The sequence below is a fragment of the Lolium perenne genome, chromosome 2, assembly GCF_019359855.2.
Source record: "Lolium perenne isolate Kyuss_39 chromosome 2, Kyuss_2.0, whole genome shotgun sequence".
Taxonomy (NCBI): domain Eukaryota; kingdom Viridiplantae; phylum Streptophyta; class Magnoliopsida; order Poales; family Poaceae; genus Lolium; species Lolium perenne.
The window spans coordinates 178,194,418-178,219,772 of NC_067245.2; the positions used below are offsets into that span (position 1 = coordinate 178,194,418).

At 43.7% G+C, this 25,355-nt stretch overlaps 1 protein-coding gene across 1 annotated transcript in view; it reads right to left on the reverse strand.

The window, feature by feature from the left end:
* The window catches only part of LOC127334019 (uncharacterized), a 37,360-nt gene extending 16,690 nt beyond the window's left edge, over window positions 1–20,670 (reverse strand). Inside the window, exon 1 of the mRNA XM_051360452.2 lies at window positions 19,882–20,670. Within this exon, the coding sequence (XP_051216412.1) occupies window positions 20,018–20,554 (537 nt within the window). The 5' untranslated portion in view covers window positions 20,555–20,670 and the 3' untranslated portion in view covers window positions 19,882–20,017. The remainder of the gene's footprint in view (window positions 1–19,881) is intronic.
* Between the last annotated feature and the right edge of the window lie 4,685 nt (window positions 20,671–25,355).

A 25,355-nucleotide genomic window follows, 5' to 3' on the forward strand; every position in this document is an offset into this window, starting at 1 on the left:
AATAAAACCCAATGAAGATCCAAACAACTCCAACTCTTCACGAAGAAGAGTGCGGTGGCCTAGGCCACCATATATGAGTGTTATGATATGGCACCGCGAAGATATATCTTGGGTCCAAACCAATACTCATCATTTAAGCTCACATATCAACATATGATATAATGAGAATGAAATCTTTAATGTTGGCATTATGGGGGGAGGGATAGCTCAATAATTTAAACCGCACTCACCCTATCTCCATGCCCACATCTAAACCAAATAAAGTTTTGAGACGAAGGTGTGTTTGCAAGATGGTCAAGCTATACTCCTTGAATCAATGATATTTAGCTCATTCCTCAAATAAGTGAACCTTGCTTCATCAAGAGGCTTCGTGAATATATCGGCAAGTTGATCTTTGGTAGGAACATAGATAAGCTCAATATCACCCCGGGCAACATGATCCCTAATGAAATGATTCCGGATCTCAATATGCTTCGTTCTTGAATGTTGTACCGGATTATAGGCAATCTTGATAGCACTTTCATTGTCACATAAAAGAGGCACTTTGTCACAAATGACACCGTATTCCTTTAAAGTTTGCCTCATCCATAACAATTGAGTGCATCCACTTGCGGCGGCAACATATTCGGCTTCGGCGGTGGAGAGAGATATACAATTTTGCTTCTTAGATGACCAACACACCAAGGACCTACCAAGAAATTGGCAAGCCCCGGAGGTTGATTTCCTATCATCCTTGTCTCCCTCCCAATCCGCATCGGTGTACCCATTGAGAATAAAACTTGAGCCTTTGGGGTACCAAATACCATATCTTGGGGTATCAACCAAATATCGAAAGATTCTCTTGAGAGCTATCATGTGGCTCTCCTTAGGAGAAGCTTGATACCTTGCACACACACCAACACTCAACACTATGTCCGGTCTAGATGCACAAAGGTAAAGCAAGGATCCAATCATGGAGCGATATACCTTTTGATCCACCTCTTTACCATTGGGATCAAGTGCAAGATGACATTTGGTAACCATAGGAGTGGCAACACCTTTCATCTCGGTCATCTTGAACCTCTTGAGCATGTCTTGGAGATATTTTGCTTGGTTGATGAAGGTTCCTCCTCTCAATTGCTTGATCTCAAAACCAAGGAAGAACTTCATCTCTCCCATCATAGACATCTCAAACCTATCGGTCATAAGCTTTGAGAATTCATCATTGAAAGCTTTGTTAGTAGAGCCAAAGATAATATCATCAACATATAATTGGCAAACGAAAAGCTCCCCATTGACCCTCTTAGTAAAAAGAGTGGGATAGATTAGCCCAACATCAAACCCACGGTCTACCAATAATTCCTTAAGGTGCTCATACCAAGCTCTAGGAGCTTGTTTGAGACCATAAAGAGCTTTATCGAGCTTGTAGACATGGTTAGGGAAGTTGAGATCCTCGAACCCCGGGGGTTGCTTAACATAAACCTCTTCATGCAAAGGACCATTAAGAAATGCACTTTTCACATCCATTTGTTGTAACTTAAAGTTATGATGCGATGCATAAGCAAGAAGGATACGGATGGACTCAAGGCGAGCCACGGGAGCATTGGTTTCTCCAAAGTCAATTCCTTCAACTTGAGAGAACCCTTGAGCCACCAATCTTGCCTTGTTCCTCACAACATTTCCAAACTCATCTTGCTTGTTCTTGAATATCCATTTAGTGCCAATAACATTGCGGCACTCCTTTGGCTTCTCTACTAAGGTCCACACTTTGTTGCGCTTGAAGTTGTTGAGTTCTTCGTGCATAGCTTCCAACCAATCCGAATCTTCAAGGGCTTCAAATACTTTCTTGGGTTCCACTAAGGAGATATAAGCATGATGGTTGCTAAAATTAGCCAATTGCCTTCTTGTGGAAACCTTTGCCCTTATATCACCAAGAACCTTATCATGAGTGTGACCACGAAGCTCAAGGTTCCTTTCTCTTCTTGCTAGACGACGGGCCTCGATATCCTCCTTGGTTCTTCTTGGCCTTGGAGGTATCACTTGATCAACTTGATCTTTTGGGTCCCCGTCTTGACCTTCAACTTGAGCAACTACAATTTCTTGAGAGTGCTCAACATCATGTGCTTGATCTTGGACATCATTTGGTGCGGAGCAAATATCAAATGGATACTCGTCGGAACTATCATGAATGCTTGGTTGATCTTGACCTTGATCTTGTCCTTGATCTTGTCCTTGATCTTGCCCTTGATCTTGTCCTTGATCTTGCACACTAGAGGGAGGGTTTTGTTCTTGTTCTTGGGTTGGTGCATCATTTGCTTCACTTGATGGGGTTTGTTGATGTTGAGAAGATGAGGGCTCCACCGTGGTAGAGCATAGTCCTTCCCGAGACGCCACACCGTGTCCCTCAACGGGGCGGAAAAATCCCACACCCATTCTTACTATGGCATCTTGAGGTATTTCATCACCTGCACATACATCAACTTGCCCCACTTGGGAGCCATCATTTTCTTCGAACCTCACACTACAAGATTCAATGATAATCCCGGAGGCTATATCAAAGATTCTATAAGTGTGAGACTCGGCACCGTAACCAACAAATATACCCTCCAAAGCTTTAGGAGCGAATTTAGATAAACGAACCCCTTTGATTTTGTAGAAACACTTACACCCGAACACCTTGAAGTATGAGATATTAGGCTTGTTCCCGGTGAGTATTTCATATGGAGTCTTGTTCAAGCCCTTGCGGAGATAGAGCCAGTTGGAGGAGTGACAAGCGGTGGAGATGGCTTCGGCCCAAAAGTTATAGCGGGATTTATACTCCGCCATCATAGACCTTGCCATATCCATGAGAGTCCGGTTCTTCCTCTCCGCAACACCATTTTGTTGAGGGGTGTAAGCAGCGGAATATTGATGACGAATCCCCTCATCACTAAGAAAATCATTGAGTGTGTAGTTCTTGAACTCGGAGCCGTTGTCACTTCTTATTGCCATAATGAGGAGGTTGTGTTGGTGTTGCACCTCGGTAGCAAAGTCAATGAATATTTGTTGAGTCTCATCTTTCGTCTTGAGAAAGTAGACCCAAGTGTATCTTGAGTAGTCATCGACAATCACCAAGCAATGTTTCTTCGCACCAAGACTTGCATGAGTAACGGGACCAAAGAGATCCACATGAAGGAGCTCCAAGATCCTCTTGGAAGAGATGATGGTCTTGCTTGGATGCGGAGAGTCGTGCATTTTGCCTTCAACACAAGCCCTACAAACACGATCTTTGGCAAAAGACACATTTTCCATTAGTCCCACAATATGGTTCCCCTTGTGAAGACTTTGCAAAGTTCTCATGTTGACATGGGCTAGGCGGCGATGCCACAACCAACCCACGTCCGCCTTTCCGAATAGGCACATCGCACTTGTCGTGGTGGTCCCCGAAAAGTCCACCACATACAAGTTGTGTTCGCGATACCCAACGAATGCGACTTTTAGAGTCTTGCTCCACAAGAGGACCACAATATCTTTATCAATAAAGACGGCGAAACCCATCTTGCCAAGGGCGGAAACGGAAAGCAAATTGTAACCAAGGGTTTTGACAAGCATGACATCCACAAGAGTAATGTTGTGTGCAACCACAACCTTGCCAAAACCCAATACCTCGGATGTAGAATTATCGCCAAAGGAGACGGTGATATGATTTATGTTAGGCCTCAACTCCTTGACGAGGTTCTTGCCGCCGGTCATATGACTTGTACATCCACTATCAAGTACCCATTTTGAACCTCCCAAGCATAGTCCTACATGAGATCAATTCTTGGATTTAGGTACCCATTTTTCAATGGGTCCTCTTTTGTTAGAAACAAGGGTCTTTGGAACCCAAATAGACCAAGCAACATAACCATCATATGGACCAACATATTTAGCATAAACATCACCATAATAATCTTTAAAGAGAACATAGTGAGGGTTATCTATTCCCGCACCATCATCATTAATGGTGTTGCCCTTTCAGGTTTCACCATTAGCTTTCTCATGTGCGGGCTTGGTCTTTTTCTTGTTAGCCTTTTTAGCCTTGGTATTATAACCAAGTCCCTCCTTCCCATTGTTTGACCTTTGCTTACTCAAAAAATCATCCAAGGAAAGTTTACTTTGGGGAGAGGAGGCCTTAGCAAGTTTATCCTTCAACCTAGCATTTTCCTCAATAATATTTGCATGATCACATAAAGGAGTAGAGGTACTAGGTATGTCATATGAAGCAAGCCTAATTTGAAGTTGCTCATAAGACTCGGCGAGGAGAGAGTATTCACTCTTCAAGGCTTTGTGAGCCTTGTCTAGTTCATCTAGATCCTTCACAAGTTTCTCATGATCAACACCAAATTTGGCCTTTTCTTTTATAAGCACTTTAGTCTTTGCTCTAGCAAGATCTCTAGCTTTAGTGAGCTTGTTAAGTTTATCTTGAGGTTCTTCAAGACTTTCTAGCTTCTCTTCAAGAGATGCTATAGTTTCTTGACATTCCTCAAGAGCATTTTTAAGAGCATGTATTTCTAGAGAGTCTTCTCTCTCTATTTGGCACTTTTTCTCAAGAGTATCATTTAGTTGAGCCATATGAACCATGAGACTTGAAACATGCTTCTTAGTGTTACCTTGTAGGTTACTAATGAAATCATCAAACTCTAGCATTTCTTGTTTCAGCGGGGTCAACCCCTAGATCATTAGCAATGTTAGGCATAGAGGGGTTAGGAGATGATACCTCGGAAGATTTAGCCATGAGGCAACTTTCTTCCTCCACATGAATGATCTTATTGGGAGATTCACCTGTTGATGAAGATTTAGTAGAGAGGGAGGCAAGGGCAACCAATCCATTTGAGGTTGCATCTTCTTCATCATCAACATCTTCTTCTCCGGAGGTATACTCTTCTTGAGTTGATGGCACAATAGATGTGTCCAAGGTGGACCTTGCCATGAAGCAATGTGCATTCTTGCGTTGAGGGTTCTCATTGGGTGAATCAAAGAGAGATGAAGAGGGAATGTTGGTGGTGACAATGGCGGCCACTTCTCTTGAGCTTTCCTCTTCATCATCACTAGCACTTGCAATCTCATCGGAAGAGTATTCTTCATTAGCTACTAGCACAATCCTTGAGGGCCTCTTGCCCTTCTTGTTCTTGTTATAGAATTTCTTGTTGGGGGGCTTTGAATATTTGCCCTTTGAGTCTTTGCTCTTGTCCTTGGGAATGAGCCTTCCACCATTAGTCTCCCTATTCTCATAGGGACATTCGGCAATGAAATGGCGCTTGCCATTGCAATTGTAGCAAGATCTTGTTCTTGGGCCCGAGCTTGAGGGACCCCTTGAGTTGTTTCTCTTGATGTTGTCCTCCTTGGCCTTGGAAGGATCAATCCAAAAGGTGTTTGCATGGAATGCCATGTGGTCATGGTAGTGGTGTTCCAAGTCTTCCGAATAGGTCATGCTCCAAGATGCCCTATAAGATTCTTGAGGAATCACTTCTTGCACGGGGTTGACCACCAAGGCAAGGTTGGACCCTTTTGTCATCCCAATGGCACGATTGCGGGAATCATGAGAATTTTTCTCAAGGACCTTGAGAGCTTGCATCTCGTGCACGGCTTGTTGAGAGGTGAGGGAGGCATAGCATTCTCTTCCGACAAGAGTCTTGACATCAATAGGCTCGAAAGGCATCATGCACTCAATGTACTTCTCCTTGATCCAAGAGTCATTAATGTGAGAGGCTCCAACAATCCGGAAGGCGTCGGCAACGGTGAGAAGTCTTCCATACATGTCTTCATGATCTTCATCCGGAAGCCTCATGAATCCTTCGGCTTTATTCCGAAGAGCATTATACTTGTTCCTTCTTGTGCTCTCACTTCCAATGCAACCCGCGGCCAAAGCATCCCAAGCATCCTTGGCGGTGGTGAAATGCCGAACACGAGACAACTCCTTTGTCCCCACGGCGGTTTGAATCATGTGTAAGGCGGTGTTGTTGAGTTGACTATCAACCGCTTCTCTTCTAGTCAACTTCTTGGGGTTGTAAGGATTGAAGCCTTCCTCGATGATTCTCCAAAGTTCATTGGAGGCACTGCGAACATGAGAGCTAAACTCAAATTGCCAAGTATCGTAATCATTAACGGAAAACTTAGGTGGGTCGCCCCGGATGTTTATATGAGGATGGGGAACCAGTATATCGGGTGATTGGAAAGGTGGAGGTACTCGATTGTAGCTCTCACTTCCACTAGTTCCCTTGGGAGATGCAATGGGGGGTTTGATAGTGTTTAAGTTATCACCATCCATGGGTGCGGTAGCGGAAGGTAATACCGAAGTATCACCCTCTACAACCGCATCCGTGATATTAACCTCTATGGTGGGAGCCACGGGACGGGGAGGAGCCAAAAGCTCGGAAATCATTTTTCTCATGCTTTCCATTTGAGCATCCATGGATGACTTCAACGAATTGATATCCTCCATGGTGACCGGCCTAGTCTCCCCATCCGAAGGTCCATCATCCGGCATACTCTTAGGCGGTTAAGCCCGAAATAAGAGCCGAGGCTCTGATACCAATTGAAAGGATCGTATGCCGCACCTAGAGGGGGGGGGTGAATAGGTGCTAACCAATTTTTAGTTCTTTTTCAATTTAGGCTTGACACAAAAGGTAAATTCTCTAGATATGCAACTAAGTGAATTTACCTATATGACAAGGCTAACAACTAAGCAAGATATAGCTAGGCAATATAAGAGATAGAATAGGATAGAGGTAACCGAGAGTGGAGCACGCGATGACACGGAGATGATTCCCGTAGTTCCCTTCCTTTGCAAGAAGGTACGTCTACGTTTGGAGGAGTGTGGTTGCTACGAAAGCCAAACCAACAGCCACGAAGGCTTCACTCAAATCTCCGGTGAGCAACGCCACGAAGGCCTAGCCCACTTCCACTAAGGGATTTCCTCGAGGCGGAAACCGGGCCTTTACAAGGTTCTTGGGGCACACATCCACAACCGAATTGGAGGCTCCCAAATCTGTTACAACACAACAATCAACAACAATACATCAACACAAATCAACTAGGGAACCAAATAGGAACACTAGCATGAGATCCCTCAAACAAGAGAGGGGGAAATGAAGAACGCTTCGGTGAGGATGTAGATCGGTGTCTTCTCCTTCGAATCTCCAAAGATCAAGAGCTTTGGTTGGGGGAGGAAGGAGATCTTGCAAATCTTGTGTTCTTGAGGTGGCTCTAATGGTGGTGAAGCTTGGCAGATTTTTCTTGCAATGATTGAGCAACATGTCCCTTTGGAGAAGAAAGCTATTTATATGGGTGGAGCTTTCAGATCTGACCGTTGGGGACGAATTTCACTTACACCGGAAGTTCCGGCCAGGATGGCTGGAAGTTCCGGCTACCACCGGAAGTACCGGCCATTCGGGCCGGAACTTCCGCCTTCGATAGAAACCCTGCAAAACAAAAGATGGGGCGGAACTTGGGCGGAACTTCCGGTGACCGGAAGTTCCGGCCAAGTTCCGGAAACTTGCGAAAACCTTACTGGACTATACTGAGCCACAAACTCGGAATTCCGGAACTTGTCCGGAAGTTGGGCGGAAGTTCCGCTGGGCGGAACTTCCGGCCAACTTCACCGGAACTTCCGGTCAGGAAGAAAAGAGCTGAGCCCAAACTGCGCTGAGGAGCTTCTGCTGAACAAGCCAGGGCGGAACTTCCGCCTGCTGGGGCCGGAACTTCCGCCGATCCACGTAAAACCTGCGTAACTTGTAACAGCTATACCAATTCACCGATCCAACATAATTTTTGATGGCTTGTACCTGTCTACATCAACACACATAAAAATATACATAGTGTTGACATCAAACACACAAAACCCAAAAGGGCGGGAAATGTTCTTTCAACTTTCCTAACTAAGTGAGTTTAGACTCACTTCTTTTATGACACTATGCATTGTGTGGGTAGTTTCATAAACTAATATCATGTGCATGATAATAGTGCATGATAATTCCCATTATGAGTAGTCTTATGGAGCTTCCCAACATGTCCTAACCAGGCTAGGCTAAACTTGCTCTAGCCTGATAACCAAACGCTCCCGAAAATAAAATAAAAAGGCATGTGGCAGAGCACCGCTACTTTCGCGTGCCTCCAACCTTAACCGTCACCACATACGACCTAGTTGGGCAGATGAAGGGGCAGAGGGCTGCGTCATAGGGGAGTGGACCCTTCCCTGTGTGCGCCATGGCCGACATCGAGCCCTTTCTGCCTGCTGCGCGCGGAGTGTCGTCGGAGGCGTGCAAGGGCCATGTGGGAGAGGGCTATCCCCATGTGATACAGTGTCTTCTAATATATTTACAGATGATACTCACATTCAGGAGGTTGAATTGTATGAGTTAAAACACGTCTGTGTTTTAGCCGTCGCGCCGAGGGTGAAAATCCTTGTGTGTATCCGTTCAGACCCATCGTGGTTGTTTTTGTGTGTTGGATTGGAGGTGTCGTGTTTCTAATTGCTGCGTGGTTCATCTAGAACCATTCAAGTAATTCCTCTCGCCGAGAAGGGTTTGCTTGTTGTTCGTGCGAGTTTGCATCTACTAGATCGTAAGCCGTGTTACTTATCGTTGTTGCTACTGATCGCTGGGAAATATTGGCCTAAAACCCTTTGGATCACTTTGATCCTTATCACCATGTGCACCATGGCCGCCCTCGAGCCCTTAGAGGATCTCTAGCAGACACCGCATATCGGTCATAAAGCAAAAAAAAGGAGCTGGCATGCGGTTTCTACTCTTTTTTGGGGCCATAGCAAACATTGTGATCTGGCCCGTAAATATTTGAGAGGGCTCTGCCTTGAGACTGCATCAGTTGGTATATATTGCGGTCGGAGAGAACGATGCAGGTCAAAATCTCTAGTCCACTTCCGCCGCATCCTCTTCCCATACACCACGTCGTTGACCTCTGTTGTGGTGCCGTGAGAGGCAATGATAGATCCGGGCGAGGTGCATTGATGGCGTGTATTTCACACGTTCGTTGGGCAACCCCAAGAGGAAGGTATGATGCGCACAGCAGCAAGTTTTCCCTCAGAAAGAAACCAAGGTTTATCGAACCAGGAGGAGCCAAGAAGCACGTTGAAGGTTGATGGCGGCGGGATGTAGTGCGGCGCAACACCAGGGATTCCGGCGCCAACGTGGAACCTGCACAACACAACCAAAGTACTTTGCCCCAACGAAACAGTGAGGTTGTCAATCTCACCGGCTTGCTGTAACAAAGGATTAACCGTGTTGTGTGGAAGATGATTGTTTGCAGAAAACAGTAGAACAAGTATTGCAGTAGATTGTATTTCAGTAAAGAGAATTGGACCAGGGTCCACAGTTCACTAGAGGTGTCTCTCCCATAAGACAAACAGCATGTTGGGTGAACAAATTACAGTTGGGCAATTGACAAATAAAGAGAGCATGACAATGCACATACATATCATGATGAGTATAGTGAGATTTAATTGGGCATTACGACAAAGTACATAGACCGCCATCCAACTGCATCTATGCCTAAAAAGTCCACCTTCAAAGTTATCATCCGAACCCCTCCGGTATTAAGTTGCAAAGCAACAGACAATTGCATTAAGTATGGTGCGTAATGTAATCAACAACTACATCCTTAGACATAGCATCAATGTTTTATCCCTAGTGGCAACAGACAACACAACCTTAGAACTTTCTCACATCGTCCCTGTGTCAATGCGAGCATGAACCCACTATCGAGCATAAGTACTCCCTCTTGGAGTTACAAGCATCTACTTGGCCAGAGCATCTACTAGTAACGGAAAGCATGCAAGATCATAAACAACACATAAGCATAACTTTGATAATCAACATAACAAGTATTCTCTATTCATCGGATCCCAACAAACGCAACATATAGAATTACAGATAGATGATCTTGATCATGTTAGGCAGCTCACAAGATCCGACAATGATAGCACAATGGGGAGAAGACAACCATCTAGCTACTGCTATGGACCCATAGTCCAGGGGTAGACTACTCACACATCACACCGGAGGCGACCATGGCGGTGTAGAGTCCTCCGGGAGATGATTCCCCTCTCCGGCAGGGTGCCGGAGGTGATCTCCTGGATCCCCCGAGATGGGATCGGCGGCGGCGGCGTCTCTGGAAGGTTTTCCGTATCGTGGCTCTCGGTACTGGGGGTTTCGTCACGGAGGCTATTTGTAGGCGGAAGGGCAGGTCAAGAGGCGGCACGGGGGCCCCACACCACAGGGCCGCGCGGCCAAGGGGGGGGCCGCGCCGCCCTATGGTGTGGCCCCCTCGTCGCCCCTCTTCGTCTCTCCTTCGGACTTCTGGAAGCTTCGTGGAAAAATAGGCCCCTGGGCTTTGATTTCGTCCAATTCCGAGAATATTTCCTTACTAGGATTTCTGAAACCAAAAACAAGAGAAAACAGCAACTGGCACTTCGGCATCTTGTTAATAGGTTAGTTCCAGAAAATGCACGAATATGACATAAAGTGTGCATAAAACATGTAGATAACATCAATAATGTGGCATGGAACATAAGAAATTATCGATACGTCGGAGACGTATCAGCATCCCCAAGCTTAGTTCTGCTCGTCCCGAGCAGGTAAAACGATAACACAGATAATTTCTGGAGTGACATGCCATCATAATCTTGATCATACTATTTGTAAAGCATATGTAGTGAATGCAGCGATCAAAACAATGTACATGACATGAGTAAACAAGTGGATCATAAAGCAAAGACTTTTCATGAATAGCACTTCAAGACAAGCATTAATAAGTCTTGCATAAGAGTTAACTCATAAAGCAATAATTCAAAGTAAAGGCATTGAAGCAACACAAAAGAAGATTAAGTTTCAGCGGTTGCTTTCAACTTGTAACATGTATATCTCATGGATATTGTCAACACAGAGTAATATAATAAGTGCAATAAGCAAGTATGTAGGAATCAATGCACAGTTCACACAAGTGTTTGCTTCTTGAGGTGGAGAGAAATAGGTGAACTGACTCAACATTGAAAGTAAAAGAATGGTCCTCCATAGAGGAAAAGCATCGATTGCTATATTTGTGCTAGAGCTTTGATTTTGAAAACATGAAACAATTTTGTCAACGGTAGTAATAAAGCATATGCATCATGTAAATTATATCTTATAAGTTGCAAGCCTCATGCATAGTGTACTAATAGTGCCCGCACCTTGTCCTAATTAGCTTGGACTACCGGATCATCACAATGCACTGTTTTTACCAAGTGTCACAAAGGGGTACCTCTATGCCGCCTGTACAAAGGTCTAAGCAGAAAGCTCGCATTGGATTTCTCGCTATTGATTATTCTTCAACTTAGACATCCATACCGGGACAACATAGACAACAGATAATGGACTCCTCTTTTATGCATAAGCATATAACAACAATTAATAATTTTCTCATTTGAGATTTGAGGATTGTTGTCCAAAACTGAAACTTCCACCATGGATCATGGCTTTAGTTAGCGGCCCAATGTTCTTCTCTAACATATGCATGCTTAACCATATGGTGGTAGATCTCTCTTACTTCAGACAAGACGGACATGCATAGCAACTCACATGAAATTCAACAATGAATAGTTGATGGCGTCCCCAGTGAACATGGTTATCGCACAACAAGCAACTTAATAAGAGATAAGGTGCATAATTACATATTCAATACCACAATAGTTTTTAAGCTATTTGTCCCATGAGCTATATATTGCAAAGGTGAATGATGGAATTTTAAAGGTAGCACTCAAGCAATTTACTTTGGAATGGCGGAAAATACCATGTAGTATAGGTAGGTATGGTGGACACAAATGGCATAGTGGTTGGCTCAAGTATTTTGGATGCATGAGAAGTATTCCCTCTCGATACAAGGTTTAGGCTAGCATGGCTTATTTGAAACAAACACAAGGATGAACCGGTGCAGCAAAACTCACATAAAAGACATATTGAAAACATTATAAGACTCTACACCGTCTTCCTTGTTGTTCAAACTCAATACTAGAAATTATCTAGACCTTAGAGAAACCAAATATGCAAACCAAATTTTAGCATGCTCTATGTATTTCTTCATTAATGGGTGCAAAGCATATGATGCAAGAGCTTAATCATGAGCACAACAATTGCCAAGTATCACATTACCCAAGACATTAATAGCAATTACTACATGTATCATTTTCTAATTCCAACCATATAACAATTTAACGAAGGAGAAACTTCGCCATGAATACTATGAGTAGACACCAAGGACATACTTGTCCATATGCTACAGCGGAGCGTGTCTCTCTCCCATAAAGTGAATGCTAGGATCCATTTTATTCAAACAAAACAAAAAACAAAAACAAACCGACGCTCCAAGAAAAAGCACATAAGATGTGATGGAATAAAAATATAGTTTCAGGGGAGGAACCTGATAATGTTGTCGATGAAGAAGGGGATGCCTTGGGCATCCCCAAGCTTAGACGCTTGAGTCTTCTTGATATATGCAGGGGTGAACCACCGGGGCATCCCCAAGCTTAGAGCTTTCACTCTCCTTGATCATGTTGCATTATACTCCTCTCTTGATCCTTGAAAACTTCCTCCACACCAAACTCGAAACAACTCATTAGAGGGTTAGTGCACAATATAAATTGACATATTCAGAGGTGACACAATCATTCTTAACACTTCTGGACATTGCATAATGCTACTGGACATTAGTGGATCAAAGAAATTCATCCAACATAGCAAAAGAGGCAATGCGAAATAAAAGGCAGAATCTGTCAAAACAGAACAGTTCGTATTGACGAATTTTAAAATGGCACCAGACTTGCTCAGATGAAAATGCTCAAATTGAATGAAAGTTGCGTACATATCTGAGGATCATGCACGTAAATTGGCTTAATTTTCTTAGCTACCTACAGGGAGGTGGACCCAGATTCGTGACAGCAAAGAAATCTGGAACCGTGCAGTAATCCAAATCTAGTACTTACTTTTCTATCAACGGCTTAACTTGGCACAACAAAACACAAAACTAAGATAAGGAGAGGTTGCTACAGTAGTAAACAACTTCCAAGACACAAAATAAAAACAAAGTACTATAGGTAAAAACATGGGTTGTCTCCCATAAGCGCTTTTCTTTAACGCCTTTCAGCTAGGCGCAGAAAGTGTGTATCAAGTATTATCAAGAGACGAAGTGTCAACATCATAATTTGTTCTCATAATAGAATCAAAAGGTACCTTCATTCTCTTTCAAGGGAAGTGTTCCATACCTTTCTTGAGAGGAAATTGATATTTTATATTACCTTCCTTCATATCAATAATAGCACCAACAGTTCGAAGAAAAGGTCTTCCCAATATAATGGGACAAGATGCATTGCATTCAATATCCAAGACAACAAAATCAACGGGAACAAGGTTATTGTTAACGGTAATGCGAACATTATCAACCTTACCCAAAGGTTTCTTTGTAGAATGATCAGCAAGATTAACATCCAAATAACAATTTTTCAGCGGTGGCAAGTCAAGCATATTATAAATTTTCTTAGGCATAACAGAAATACTTGCACCAAGATCACATAAAGCATTACAATCAAAATCTTTAATCTTCATCTTAATGATGGGCTCCCAACCATCCTCTAGCTTTTTAGGAATAGAGGTTTCACGCTCTAATTTCTCTTCTCTAGCTTTTATGAGAGCATTTGTAATATGATGCGTGAAAGCCAAATTTATAGCACTAGCATTAGGACTTTTAGCAAGTTTTTGCAAGAACTTTATAACTTCAGAGATGTGGCAATCATCAAAATTCAAACCATTATAATCTAAAGCAATGGGATCATCATCCCCAATGTTGGAAAAAATTTCAGCAGCTTTATCACAGGCAGTTTCAGCAGTTTTAGCAGTTTCAGGCAGTTTTTCGCGCTTTGCATTAGAAGTGGAAACATTGCTAACACCAATTCTTTTATTAGTATTAGTAGGGGGTGCAGCAACATGTGTAGCATTAGCATTACAAGTGGTGGTAATAGTCCAAACTTTAGCTACATTCTTCTCTTCAGCTAGTTTTTCATTTTCTTCTCTATCCCACCTAGCACGCAGTTCAGCCATTAATCTTATATTCTCATTAATTCTAACTTGAATGGCATTTGCTGTAGTAACAATTTTATTATGATGATTCTCATTAGGCAAAACTTTTGATTTCAAAAGATCAACATCAGCAGCAAGACTATCGACTTTAGAAGCAAGTATATCAATTTTCCCAAGCTTTTCTTCAACAGATTTGTTAAAAGCAATTTGTGTACTAATAAATTCTTTAAGCATGGCTTCAAGTCCAGGGGGTGAACTCCTATTATTGTTGTAAGAATTCCCATAAGAATTACCATAGCCGTTGCCATTATTATAAGGATATGGCCTATAATTGTTACTAGAATTGTTCCGGTAAGCATTGTTGTTGAAATTATTATTTTTAATGAAGTTTACATCAACATGTTCTTCTTGTGCAACCAATGAAGCTAATGGAACATTATTAGGATCAATATTAGTCCTATCATTCACAAGCATAGACATAATAGCATCAATCTTATCACTCAAGGAAGAGGTTTCTTCGGGTAATTTACCTTCTTACCTTGTGAAGCTCTTTCCGTGTGCCATTCAGAGTAATTGATCATCATATTATCAAGAAGCTTTGTTGCTTCACCAAGAGTGATGGACATAAAGGTACCTCCAGCAGCTGAATCCAATAAATTCCGTGAAGAAAAATTTAGTCCTGCATAGAAGGTTTGGATGATCATCCAAGTAGTCAGTCCATGGGTTGGGCAATTTTTAACCAGAGATTTCATTCTTTCCCAAGCTTGAGCAACATGTCCAGTATCTAATTGTTTAAAATTCATTATGCTACTCCTCAAAGATATAATTTTAGCAGGGGGATAATATCTACCAATAAAAGCATCCTTGCATTTAGTCCATGAATCAATACTATTCTTAGGCAGAGATAGCAACCAATCTTTAGCTCTTCCTCTTAATGAGAAAGGGAACAATTTTAGTTTAATAATATCACCATCTACATCTTTATATTTTTGCATTTCACATAATTCAACAAAATTATTAAGATGGGCAGCAGCATCATCAAAACTAACACCAGAAAATTGCTCTCGCATAACAAGATTCAGTAAAGCAGGTTTAATTTCAAAGAATTCTGCTGTAGTAGCAGGTGGAGCAATAGGTGTGCATAAGAAATCATTATTATTTGTGGTTGTGAAGTCACACAACTTAGTGTTTTCAGCGTTGGCCATTTTAGCAACAGTAAATAAAACAAACTAGATAAAGTAAATGCAAGTAAACTAATTTTTTTGTGTTTTTGATATAGCAAACAAGATAACAAGTAAAGTAAAACTAGCAACTAATTTTTTTGTATTTTGATTTAGTGCAGCAAACAAAGTAGTAAATAAAACTAAGCAAGACAAAAACAAAGTAAAGAGATTGAGAAGTGGAGACTCCCCTTGCAGCGTGTCTTGATCTCCCCGGCAACGGCGCCAGAAAATATGCTTGATGGCGTGTATTTCACACGTTCGTTGGGCAACCCCAAGAGGAAGGTATGATGCGCACAGCAGCAAGTTTTCCCTCAGAAAGAAACCAAGGTTTATCGAACCAGGAGGAGCCAAGAAGCACGTTGAAGGTTGATGGCGGCGGGATGTAGTGCGGCGCAACACCAGGGATTCCGGCACCAACGTGGAACCTGCACAACACAACCAAAGTACTTTGCCCCAACGAAACAGTGAGGTTGTCAATCTCACCGGCTTGCTGTAACAAAGGATTAACCGTGTTGTGTGGAAGATGATTGTTTGCAGAAAACAGTAGAACAAGTATTGCAGTAGATTGTATTTCAGTAAAGAGAATTGGACCGGGGTCCACAGTTCACTAGAGGTGTCTCTCCCATAAGACAAACAGCATGTTGGGTGAACAAATTACAGTTGGGCAATTGACAAATAAAGAGAGCATGACAATGCACATACATATCATGATGAGTATAGTGAGATTTAATTGGGCATTACGACAAAGTACATAGACCGCCATCCAACCGCATCTATGCCTAAAAAGTCCACCTTCAAGGTTATCATCCGAACCCCTCCGGTATTAAGTTGCAAAGCAACAGACAATTGCATTAAGTATGGTGCGTAATGTAATCAACAACTACATCCTTAGACATAGCATCAATGTTTTATCCCTAGTGGCAACAACACAACACAACCTTAGAACTTTCTCACATCGTCCCAGGTGTCAATGCAGGCATGAACCCACTATCGAGCATAAGTACTCCCTCTTGGAGTTACAAGCATCTACTTGGCCAGAGCATCTACTAGTAACGGAAAGCATGCAAGATCATAAACAACACATAAGCATAACTTTGATAATCAACATAACAAGTATTCTCTATTCATCGGATCCCAACAAACGCAACATATAGAATTACAGATAGATGATCTTGATCATGTTAGGCAGCTCACAAGATCCGACAATGATAGCACAATGGGGAGAAGACAACCATCTAGCTACTGCTATGGACCCATAGTCCAGGGGTAGACTACTCACACATCACACCGGAGGCGACCATGGCGGCGTAGAGTCCTCCGGGAGATGATTCCCCTCTCCGGCAGGGTGCCGGAGGCGATCTCCTGGATCCCCCGAGATGGGATCGGCGGCGGCGGCGTCTCTGGAAGGTTTTCCGTATCGTGGCTCTCGGTACTGGGGGTTTCGTCACGGAGGCTATTTGTAGGCGGAAGGGCAGGTCAAGAGGCGGCACGGGGGCCCCACACCACAGGGCCGCGCGGCCAAGGGGGGGCCGCGCCGCCCTAGGGTGTGGCCCCCTCGTCGCCCCTCTTCGTCTCTCCTTCGGACTTCGGAAGCTTCGTGGAAAAATAGGCCCCCGGGCTTTGATTTCGTCCAATTCCGAGAATATTTCCTTACTAGGATTTCTGAAACCAAAAACAGCAGAAAACAAAGAATCGGCACTTCGGCATCTTGTTAATAGGTTAGTTCCAGAAAATGCACGAATATGACATAAAGTGTGCATAAAACATGTAGATAACATCAATAATGTGGCATGAAACATAAGAAATTATCGATACGTCGGAGACGTATCATGCATCGCCATGATGTCGGGTTAGTCCTCAATCGGACCCATGTCTTCCAACATTTTATCCCCAACTTTGATTTCATGTTTCCATAAAATATATACATGAACCATTATGTCGAGGGGGTCCCTCTGGATCCATTTCATATCGATAACGCACTATCTTCCGCCTATAGGTAATTTGAGAAAAAGTTTCCTTTGAAGAGCATATCCCTGATTACTAGCAGCTCCTATTACTCGAATACACACCAATTTCCGAGAGCTCCGCTATTATCTGCTAGAATCAAAAGGGTATGTTGTTGAATCATATTGTTTTGATTACAATTTGTTTTGTTATTTCAATGCAAAAGGATAAAATAAATATATTTTTGAGAACCAACCTGAGGTTGGGTGGTGAGGTGGGTGGTTGCACCCTAGCCCACCAGAGTTCAGTGGGAGGCGACGTTCCTGTCGACAGCGAGGAACCTGTGGTGACTTCGTCAATTTCAAGATCCAATCCACTAGCTTAGTCTTTCGAAGGTGCTCATGGGTAGGGTATGCGTGTGTGCGTTCATAGGGGTGAGTGTATGCGCGTGTATGTGAGCGTCTCCGTTGTGTTGTGTATTCTCAAAAAAAAAATTGGTTTTAGAAAAAGGGCCTTCTTTAATCCTCAACTAGATGATACCCCGCGCGTTGCTGCGGAAATATATGAAATATGTAAAACGAAGTAATAGTTGAAATTAACAACACCACACATTTATTTTTGAAGCTAATAAGTTTTAGCCAATACTAGTATTAGTTTATGAAGTTATGTGATGGATACAAAATCGAGGTTCTGGAATCGACACATAGCTCATATGTTGCCGCAATTGTCATATGTCATCTTGAAACAGTAGAGGAAAACACAATACCTGTGATAAGACCAACTGCACAAAAACTCAGGAACTTGGATTTTTTTTAGTTACATATAGGTTTTCTAGGAAAAGAAAAAATTCCGATTTTCATCTAGTTACTTGCCAACACAAAGGAAAACTTAGTGGTAGTCATCCTAGCTTGGAACTGTTCGGGCATGAAATGGTGTTAATTGTCTGGTCATCCTAGTGGTAATCACCATCATATTGAAATTGGAACTATTGGCCAATGAAAGTATGAAAACATGAAAAAAAGCCATGAAACATAACTGAAATTATGAAATACCTGATCTATTTTGTTTTGCCACCATTCAGGATAGCAATAAAATTCGTCCCGTATATAGCATCAAGATATTTGCACTGCTTCATTTGTGAAAGATTTATTTCTGTCCCTGACAATGATCTGTTGATCTGCAGTAGGAAAATAAAACAGGGAATTCCAGAGACTCGCAAAAAGTATTGCTATCTACTACGTTCTAGATTAGTCATTACCTTTCAAATCAAGCTGTTTTAATTTTAGAATAAGATGCATCTCAATTTTACGGGTACAGTTGAATCAACCTATCAATATCGTGGAAAATCCAATGGGAAATCTTGCAACATCAGATTCGAAAAAGTTGCCAGATTTTCCAGTGGGAAATAGCCTTAGAGGCGGATCTGCAATGGTGGAAAAGGTGAATTAGATAATTCTTGATCAAATGCTAACATGAGCATTGAAGCCTTAAAATTCAGGAAATATAAACAGTGGAATTTGATGAACTAAAAGATAATACCAAGTAGCTGCGCACCTTGAACTCAGCAACGCACCTAAGATCCCATTCTGATTAACGACCCGTATAAATAATACTACCACTTCAACCGAGCGCGGGAAGGAATAAATAGAAAACTTAGCATGTAGTACGATGATGTCGGTGCATACGGGAAAGAAAGTGAGAAGGCCTTCACCTACAGAATGAAGACCGACCTGGAGGACTGCAAATGCGGTGAGGAGGCAGCCTAGGCAGTGAGGTAGGACCGTAGGAACACCTGTGATTTCTTCAAAACAACGGAACATGGACCGTGAGTAGGAGCAGAATAAAATGAAGATGGAAGACCATGCGACGGGTAGTCACGCGGTGTGGTCTTGGAAGACAAACGGCTGATGAGGTTGGTAGGATATGTGAAGATGTGGAGAGTTTAATACTCGCATGCGGGGACGATTTTTTTCTGGACGCTTCGACTGGACATGGAACTAAGTGGAACGACAGTTTCTAGCTGATGTGGCATGAACAATTGTATAGTCTACTGATGTGGCATATTGATGATGTGACATGCTTGCATGTTAAGAGAATTCACTTAGTGGGTTGCTCCTATTTAGTTATTATTATAGATACCCTAGGGTTGCTAGATTTGCCACGTGGCAAGCTTGAGAGGCTGCAGAATCCCCACTGCCCACGATAATGAGTGGAAGATTCCCTCCGACACGCATCCACAACTCATACAGATACACAAAGCATAGGCTTATGCCGACGTCCGTGTTTATTGAGAGATGTGTATATCCATATGTATTGTGTTTAGGGAAATATGAAATTAAGTTCTATTTTATGAATAGGAAAAAAATCATTCTATCGTTGGGTCAAAGAAAAAACAGGAAAACAGAGCATTGCACATGTAAACACCATGTTTGTTAGGCATAATTCAATAGTTTATGTTCACAAGAAAAAATCTCTCCATCCTACATTTTTAGAGAACCAAATCATCTAACACGATCAAAAAATTGTTCCTACAAATTACACGCGACTAATCCATCATGTCATCCCCCTCAACAGACCCATCTGAATAGACGTTATGGTATCATCCAATCCAAGCCAGAAACGTCCGTTCGTACAGATCTGACGGCCGATGCAGCCTCCGCCAGCCTGGACATCAATTCCGGCCGTCCGCGCGTTCTTTCTCCAGAATGGTCGGAGCGCCTCCTCCATGTTCGACGGAGACTGGAATCAATCATTCCCCAAATATCTCTTCTTGATTCGATCCGTGTCCGTTCACTCACTCGTGTCGCACTCGGAAATGGCGCTGAGATCCGGCGCGAACCGCGGCTGCATCCTCCCGGCGCTCTTGGCGCGCGCCACCTGCCGCCTCTTGGCCGCCAGCGCCGGCACGGTCTTGTAGGCGGCGGTCGGGTCGACCTTCTCCGCCGGAGGCTCGAACACGAGCTGCGACGTGCGGGACGTCCTGGCGAGCGCGGCGGACGCCCTGACGGCGAGCGCGGCGATGTCGTCCCGCCGGAGCCCGCTGCGGCGGGCGTCCGCGGGGAGCACGAAGTAGATCTGGCCCGGGCGGAGCTCCTCGGCCCCGCCCACGGCGGCCACGGCGCCGTCGAACCCCATCGCGTCGGCGTCGCACAGGAACCAGCCGGCTCCCACCTCGACGGAGTCCTGGAGCACCCGCGCGGCTGTGGCCGGGGGCGTGTATTCTCGCAGCTCCCCTGTTGGTAGGAGCACCATCGCGGTAGACGCGGCCAGCCCGTCGGCCTGCACCGCCGCCACAGCTGCGGCGCCGCTAGACATGCAGAGCCCCATTGTCTTGGGTCAGATTTGAGGTTCTTGCTGCCACTGTTGTGAGATTGTGTGATGTTGTTGTAGTGTGAAGCTGTGGTGGGAGGAGAAAGAAGCAGTGAGTGAGTGAGATGTCGATGGCCGGGCCAGTTATATATAGCAGGAGGAGGCGAGGAGGGTGACGGGCTGGCGTTTGGCTGGGGCCAGGGCAGAGTGCTTGCGTGCGTGGACTCGGGATATTTTATCGTTTACACCTATCCCTATCTCGGACAGGGATCAGGTGACATGCATACAGCATGTCACGCTGCAACATGCACCCTCCCCGATGCTCTCCAAACCTCATCCAAAGGCCCAGAATGATCCAAGGAAAAAAGATCCCAGGACCCCACACGGGACCAACACAGGCGCGCGCGTGTTCTAGTCTCAGGGCATCTCTAGCTGTACGACGCCGGCCGAAAAATACATCTTGTACCATCTCCAGTGAGCGTCTGAAAGTGATCGGGTTGTCTGTGGCGACACAAATCTGGTCCAAATATGCGCCTCGGATCTGTCTCTGCGGACGCTGCGCAGACGCGCAAAGTGCCCCCTCGCGTCTGGCGGACGTTTCGTCTGGCCGGCCTGGCAGTGACCCAGCGTCGATGCGTCTTCTTCGCCAGTACTGGCGCCGAGGCGTCGCTTCGGCAGTCTGCGGCCGCGTAAATGGCGATGCCTCGCGTGGCCCGCGGCCGCCGCCTACCTCTGCGCACGAAGTAATGGCGATGCCACGCGTGCCGCGGCCGTCGCCCTGCCTCCGATCTATATAAACAGGGGCGCGAGCATCTCATCTCCTCCCCACAAAATCCTAGCCGCCGCACAACCTCCACCGTAGCGCCGCTGCCGCTCAGCCTCCACCGGAGCCACCATGAGCAGCGCCGCGGCGCCTCTACCGCACCTCCACCTCCACCTCCCACTCCACCTCCCCCGGCCTCGAGCTCCGACGAGAAGTTCGACTCCGACGACATCACCGACCTCCTCGACCCGGTCAGGGACACCGAGGCTCTGGCTGAAACGGATAAGGAAGCAGAGGATGAGCGGGCGGTCCATGCGGCGGTCGACGCCGAGCTGGAACAGCGCAGGGTGGTGGCCGCCGCAGCCGCAGAGGACTCTGACTCCGACATATCATGGTCTTCCGATGACCCTGATGCGCCTACCCCGGAGTCATTCGAGACGCTCAAGGACGACGCCGCCAACGCGAGGCTGCAGCAGTGCTTGCAAGAGGACGCGGGGAAAATGGAAGGTTTGGCGCCAGCTCGAGGCCGCTGCCGAGTGCCCCGCTGCCGATCCCGCCGCCGCCGAGCGCCGCCGAACGCCGCCGCTGCCGATCCCGCCGCCGCCAGTATTACTAAATTACTGTTGTTTTACTGTTTAGAAATGTCTCAAAATTAATTTATGCAAATCTGGTAAAGTATACTGTTCGTAGTACGTACTGTTGTTCACAGTATACTGTTTGAAGTACATACTGTTCAGAAATATTGTTTTACTGTCTAACCAGTGAAAGGCTGATGTTTGTATTATGCATATTTAAAACTCTTAAGTAACTGTTCTGTGCTGTTTATAGTGTTCAAAACTGAAGCAATCTGAATTCGTGAGATCTTTTTTCCTTGGATCATTCTGGGCCTTTGGATGAGGTTTGGAGGGCATCCGGGAGGGTGCATGTTGCAGCGTGACATGCTGTATGCATGTCACCTGATCCCTGTCCCCCTATCTCTGTATTTCGATTTGTTGCTCATACTGCTGCTACCTGGTCTGTGAATGGGAGCTGCGTGTACGTGCTGAATACGTGCCTACAGACTCGTCGTCAGAGAGCGCAAAAGACAGTGAGAGTTACATGCGTCGTGTAACCGCGGTAGTAACCGTAGACCAGACCATAGTACGAAATAATACATTCTCCGACCCAAATTAAATGGCACATCCATCAAAAATTTCAATCCTGATATGTGTTGATTAATTTTAGCTGGAAGAAATACAAAAGGTGTCTCTGACACATGGAGACCAATGCTCCGTTCAATTTCAGAGTTTGAAAACTTCAAAATCTCATATACTTCTATATCTTCAAAAACTATAACGTTAAATATATAGATAGATATATACATGAGGGATGTATGCAAAGAAACCCCATTAAAAATACATTGTATTTTGGTATATATATTTCTTAGATTTTTGTATTTCATATAAATAAAAATATTTTATATTGGGACTTTTTGCGTAGACTCTGTATGTACATATCTATCTATATATTTAATACCATAATTTCTGAAAAACATAGAAGTATGAAATTTTAATTTTTTTAAAAATCTAAAAGTGAAGGGAGCACTGGTACCCATATGCACCAATCCCTTCGAGCTAGCTCCTCAAAACAAATTACATGGTCGTGATCATAGTCTAATGAAAAGAAATAAGTGCCTCCATGCATCCAGCCATCATAATGTGAAATTGTGCACAGAGAGATATATTAGGTTCTCAAATCTCTCAATAAAGAGAGGTTGGGTCTAGAATGAGTTTTCCCTCTCAAAAAGAAGGTTAAATTGATGCACATGCACCCGAGTGGTAATTTAGCGAAGGTACGGTCACGAACAAAGGTAGCGGCATAGAGCAACTCCAACACTGATGTAAACTAAGACACGAAAGGGTAGTTTTTAATCATCTGTTTTTGCATGTTGCTAGTTGCATGGACATCAATTTTATTCTGCAATTCCGTGTGATGTAAAATAGGTCACATGTGCAATTCGAGGTGATGTAAAGGCCGAGCTTGTAGGCTGGTGGTAGTAGGAGGATGCATCGACTGCGGGGCGGAGAAGCTATTGTTGGCGTGATTTTTTGTTATTTTTATATCTATCCATATAACTGTATTTCGATTTGTTGTTCTTTCTGCTTCTATCTGGTCCGCGATTGGGAGTTGCGTGTACGTGCTAAGTAATCCTTCCGTGCAATTGAGCTAGCAACTGCGAAAAAATCTTTCCAACCGTTAGATTTTTCTCACCATACTTGTTAATGGTAAATTGCAACATGAATTGGAACTGCGATTGGATGTTGGTTATCAGTAGATTTAGAACTAGTCACAACCTAAAGAAATACTTCAAACTAATATACTCACATTGCATCTGCTCATGAAAAGAGTTGAAATCCTCTGCATCTACATCAAAATATCACTGTAAGTTGACTAATGTCTTCATTCTTCATTGATCGGCTGGGCAAAATATCACTGCATATACGTATCTTCTAGGAACGTACTACACATATACTAGTAGGAACAACGTAGCTATCTTTGCATTGATGAATGCTACCGATCGAGAAAGGGAAAGCGAGAAGCAGATGGCGCATCGCGGCCGTGTCGCTAGTGCAAAGTCAAAAGCGATCGATCAGGATCAAACGGTTTTTGCAGAAACTCGTGTGCGTTTTAGCTACCGCTACAGTACTAGTGTGGTTTGTTTCCTCGGGACGGCAACACGGGCGGCGAGATCACCCAAAAGTAGTGCAATCGCAAGTTGGCGCATCCTCTCGTTGTGCATGGCGAGGAGGAGACGCGTGTGGTGGCGTGCGACCGCGACGGACATCACTTTGCCCCTACACACACATTTCACCCACGATCTAGATTGTCAATTTTTTATAAAAACACTAATTCATGTTTCAATAGGCATACATATCATCAGCATATATGGATTTTATTTATATTTTCCACACATCATGCAATTATCTTTTTACCTGATTAATTGCATTGTTTTTTTTTGGCAAATACGTTATTAATTGCATTGAATTTGGTGAATAGAGTATGTATGACAGTATGATGATGTTTTTTCTTTCTTTCTTTCTTTCTTTCGTATGACAATGTCATTACACAAAGCTAAATAAATTGATATACATGTGTTTTTGGAGGTAAACGTGCCTTTTATTGATTTTCACCAACATTATTATAAAGCAGTTTCATGACATTGTGATTCAGTTTTATTATTTTACCGAAAATACTAAAACGGAGGCCAAACTACATGTAGCCTTTTATTTGGAAAATCTTTAAAATCATATATGAATGGTTCAAAAAATTCAAAATAGAAATATAGAGAAAGGCAATGGTGCATGTACACTACATTGGTGAAATAAACTCAATTCAAAATAATTCATATTCGAGGCTACACGAAAATGATAAATTATTTTGCATTGAGATTTTACACTATTGTAGCATACATCATTAGCTACCTCTAGAATTTTGTTTTCAATATTTTTTAAAACTTTAAAACACAAACTTTGAGTGCTTGAAAATAAAGTGCTACATGTAGCTCGGCCTCTAAAATTCTATTATTATATGGGAGAAAAGTCCTATTAAAGCAGCACGGTGACATAATTTATTCAACCGTAGAAAACATAGGCGCTTGTATAAAATAAGATTGAGAGATGGTGTGTATGGCAGGTAACCGACATGGCTGAAATATTATACTTGAGGCGATGTTCCTTGTTACCCATATACGTCCAAATGGACACAAGGGTACCCACACACAGAGAGATGGCCTACGTTTCTTTAACTAGGCCCGCCACGTTGTGTGTATTCTAACCGACAACCCACAACAGCAGAGGAAGGACGTGGCTCTAGTTGAGTCACAAGACTGCAAGATTACCGGACTAGTACGTGGGACTGCTATACGTGGTTGAGTAGTGGTATTATAATATCAACCGTCATGCATCAGGCTGTTACATAGTATATGCAGTACTTGCTCCAGCCTGTAGGTGTCGATAACATTCAAGTTGAGGAGAATGAAAAACATGTGCGGATAACATTTGATAATAATTGGACACG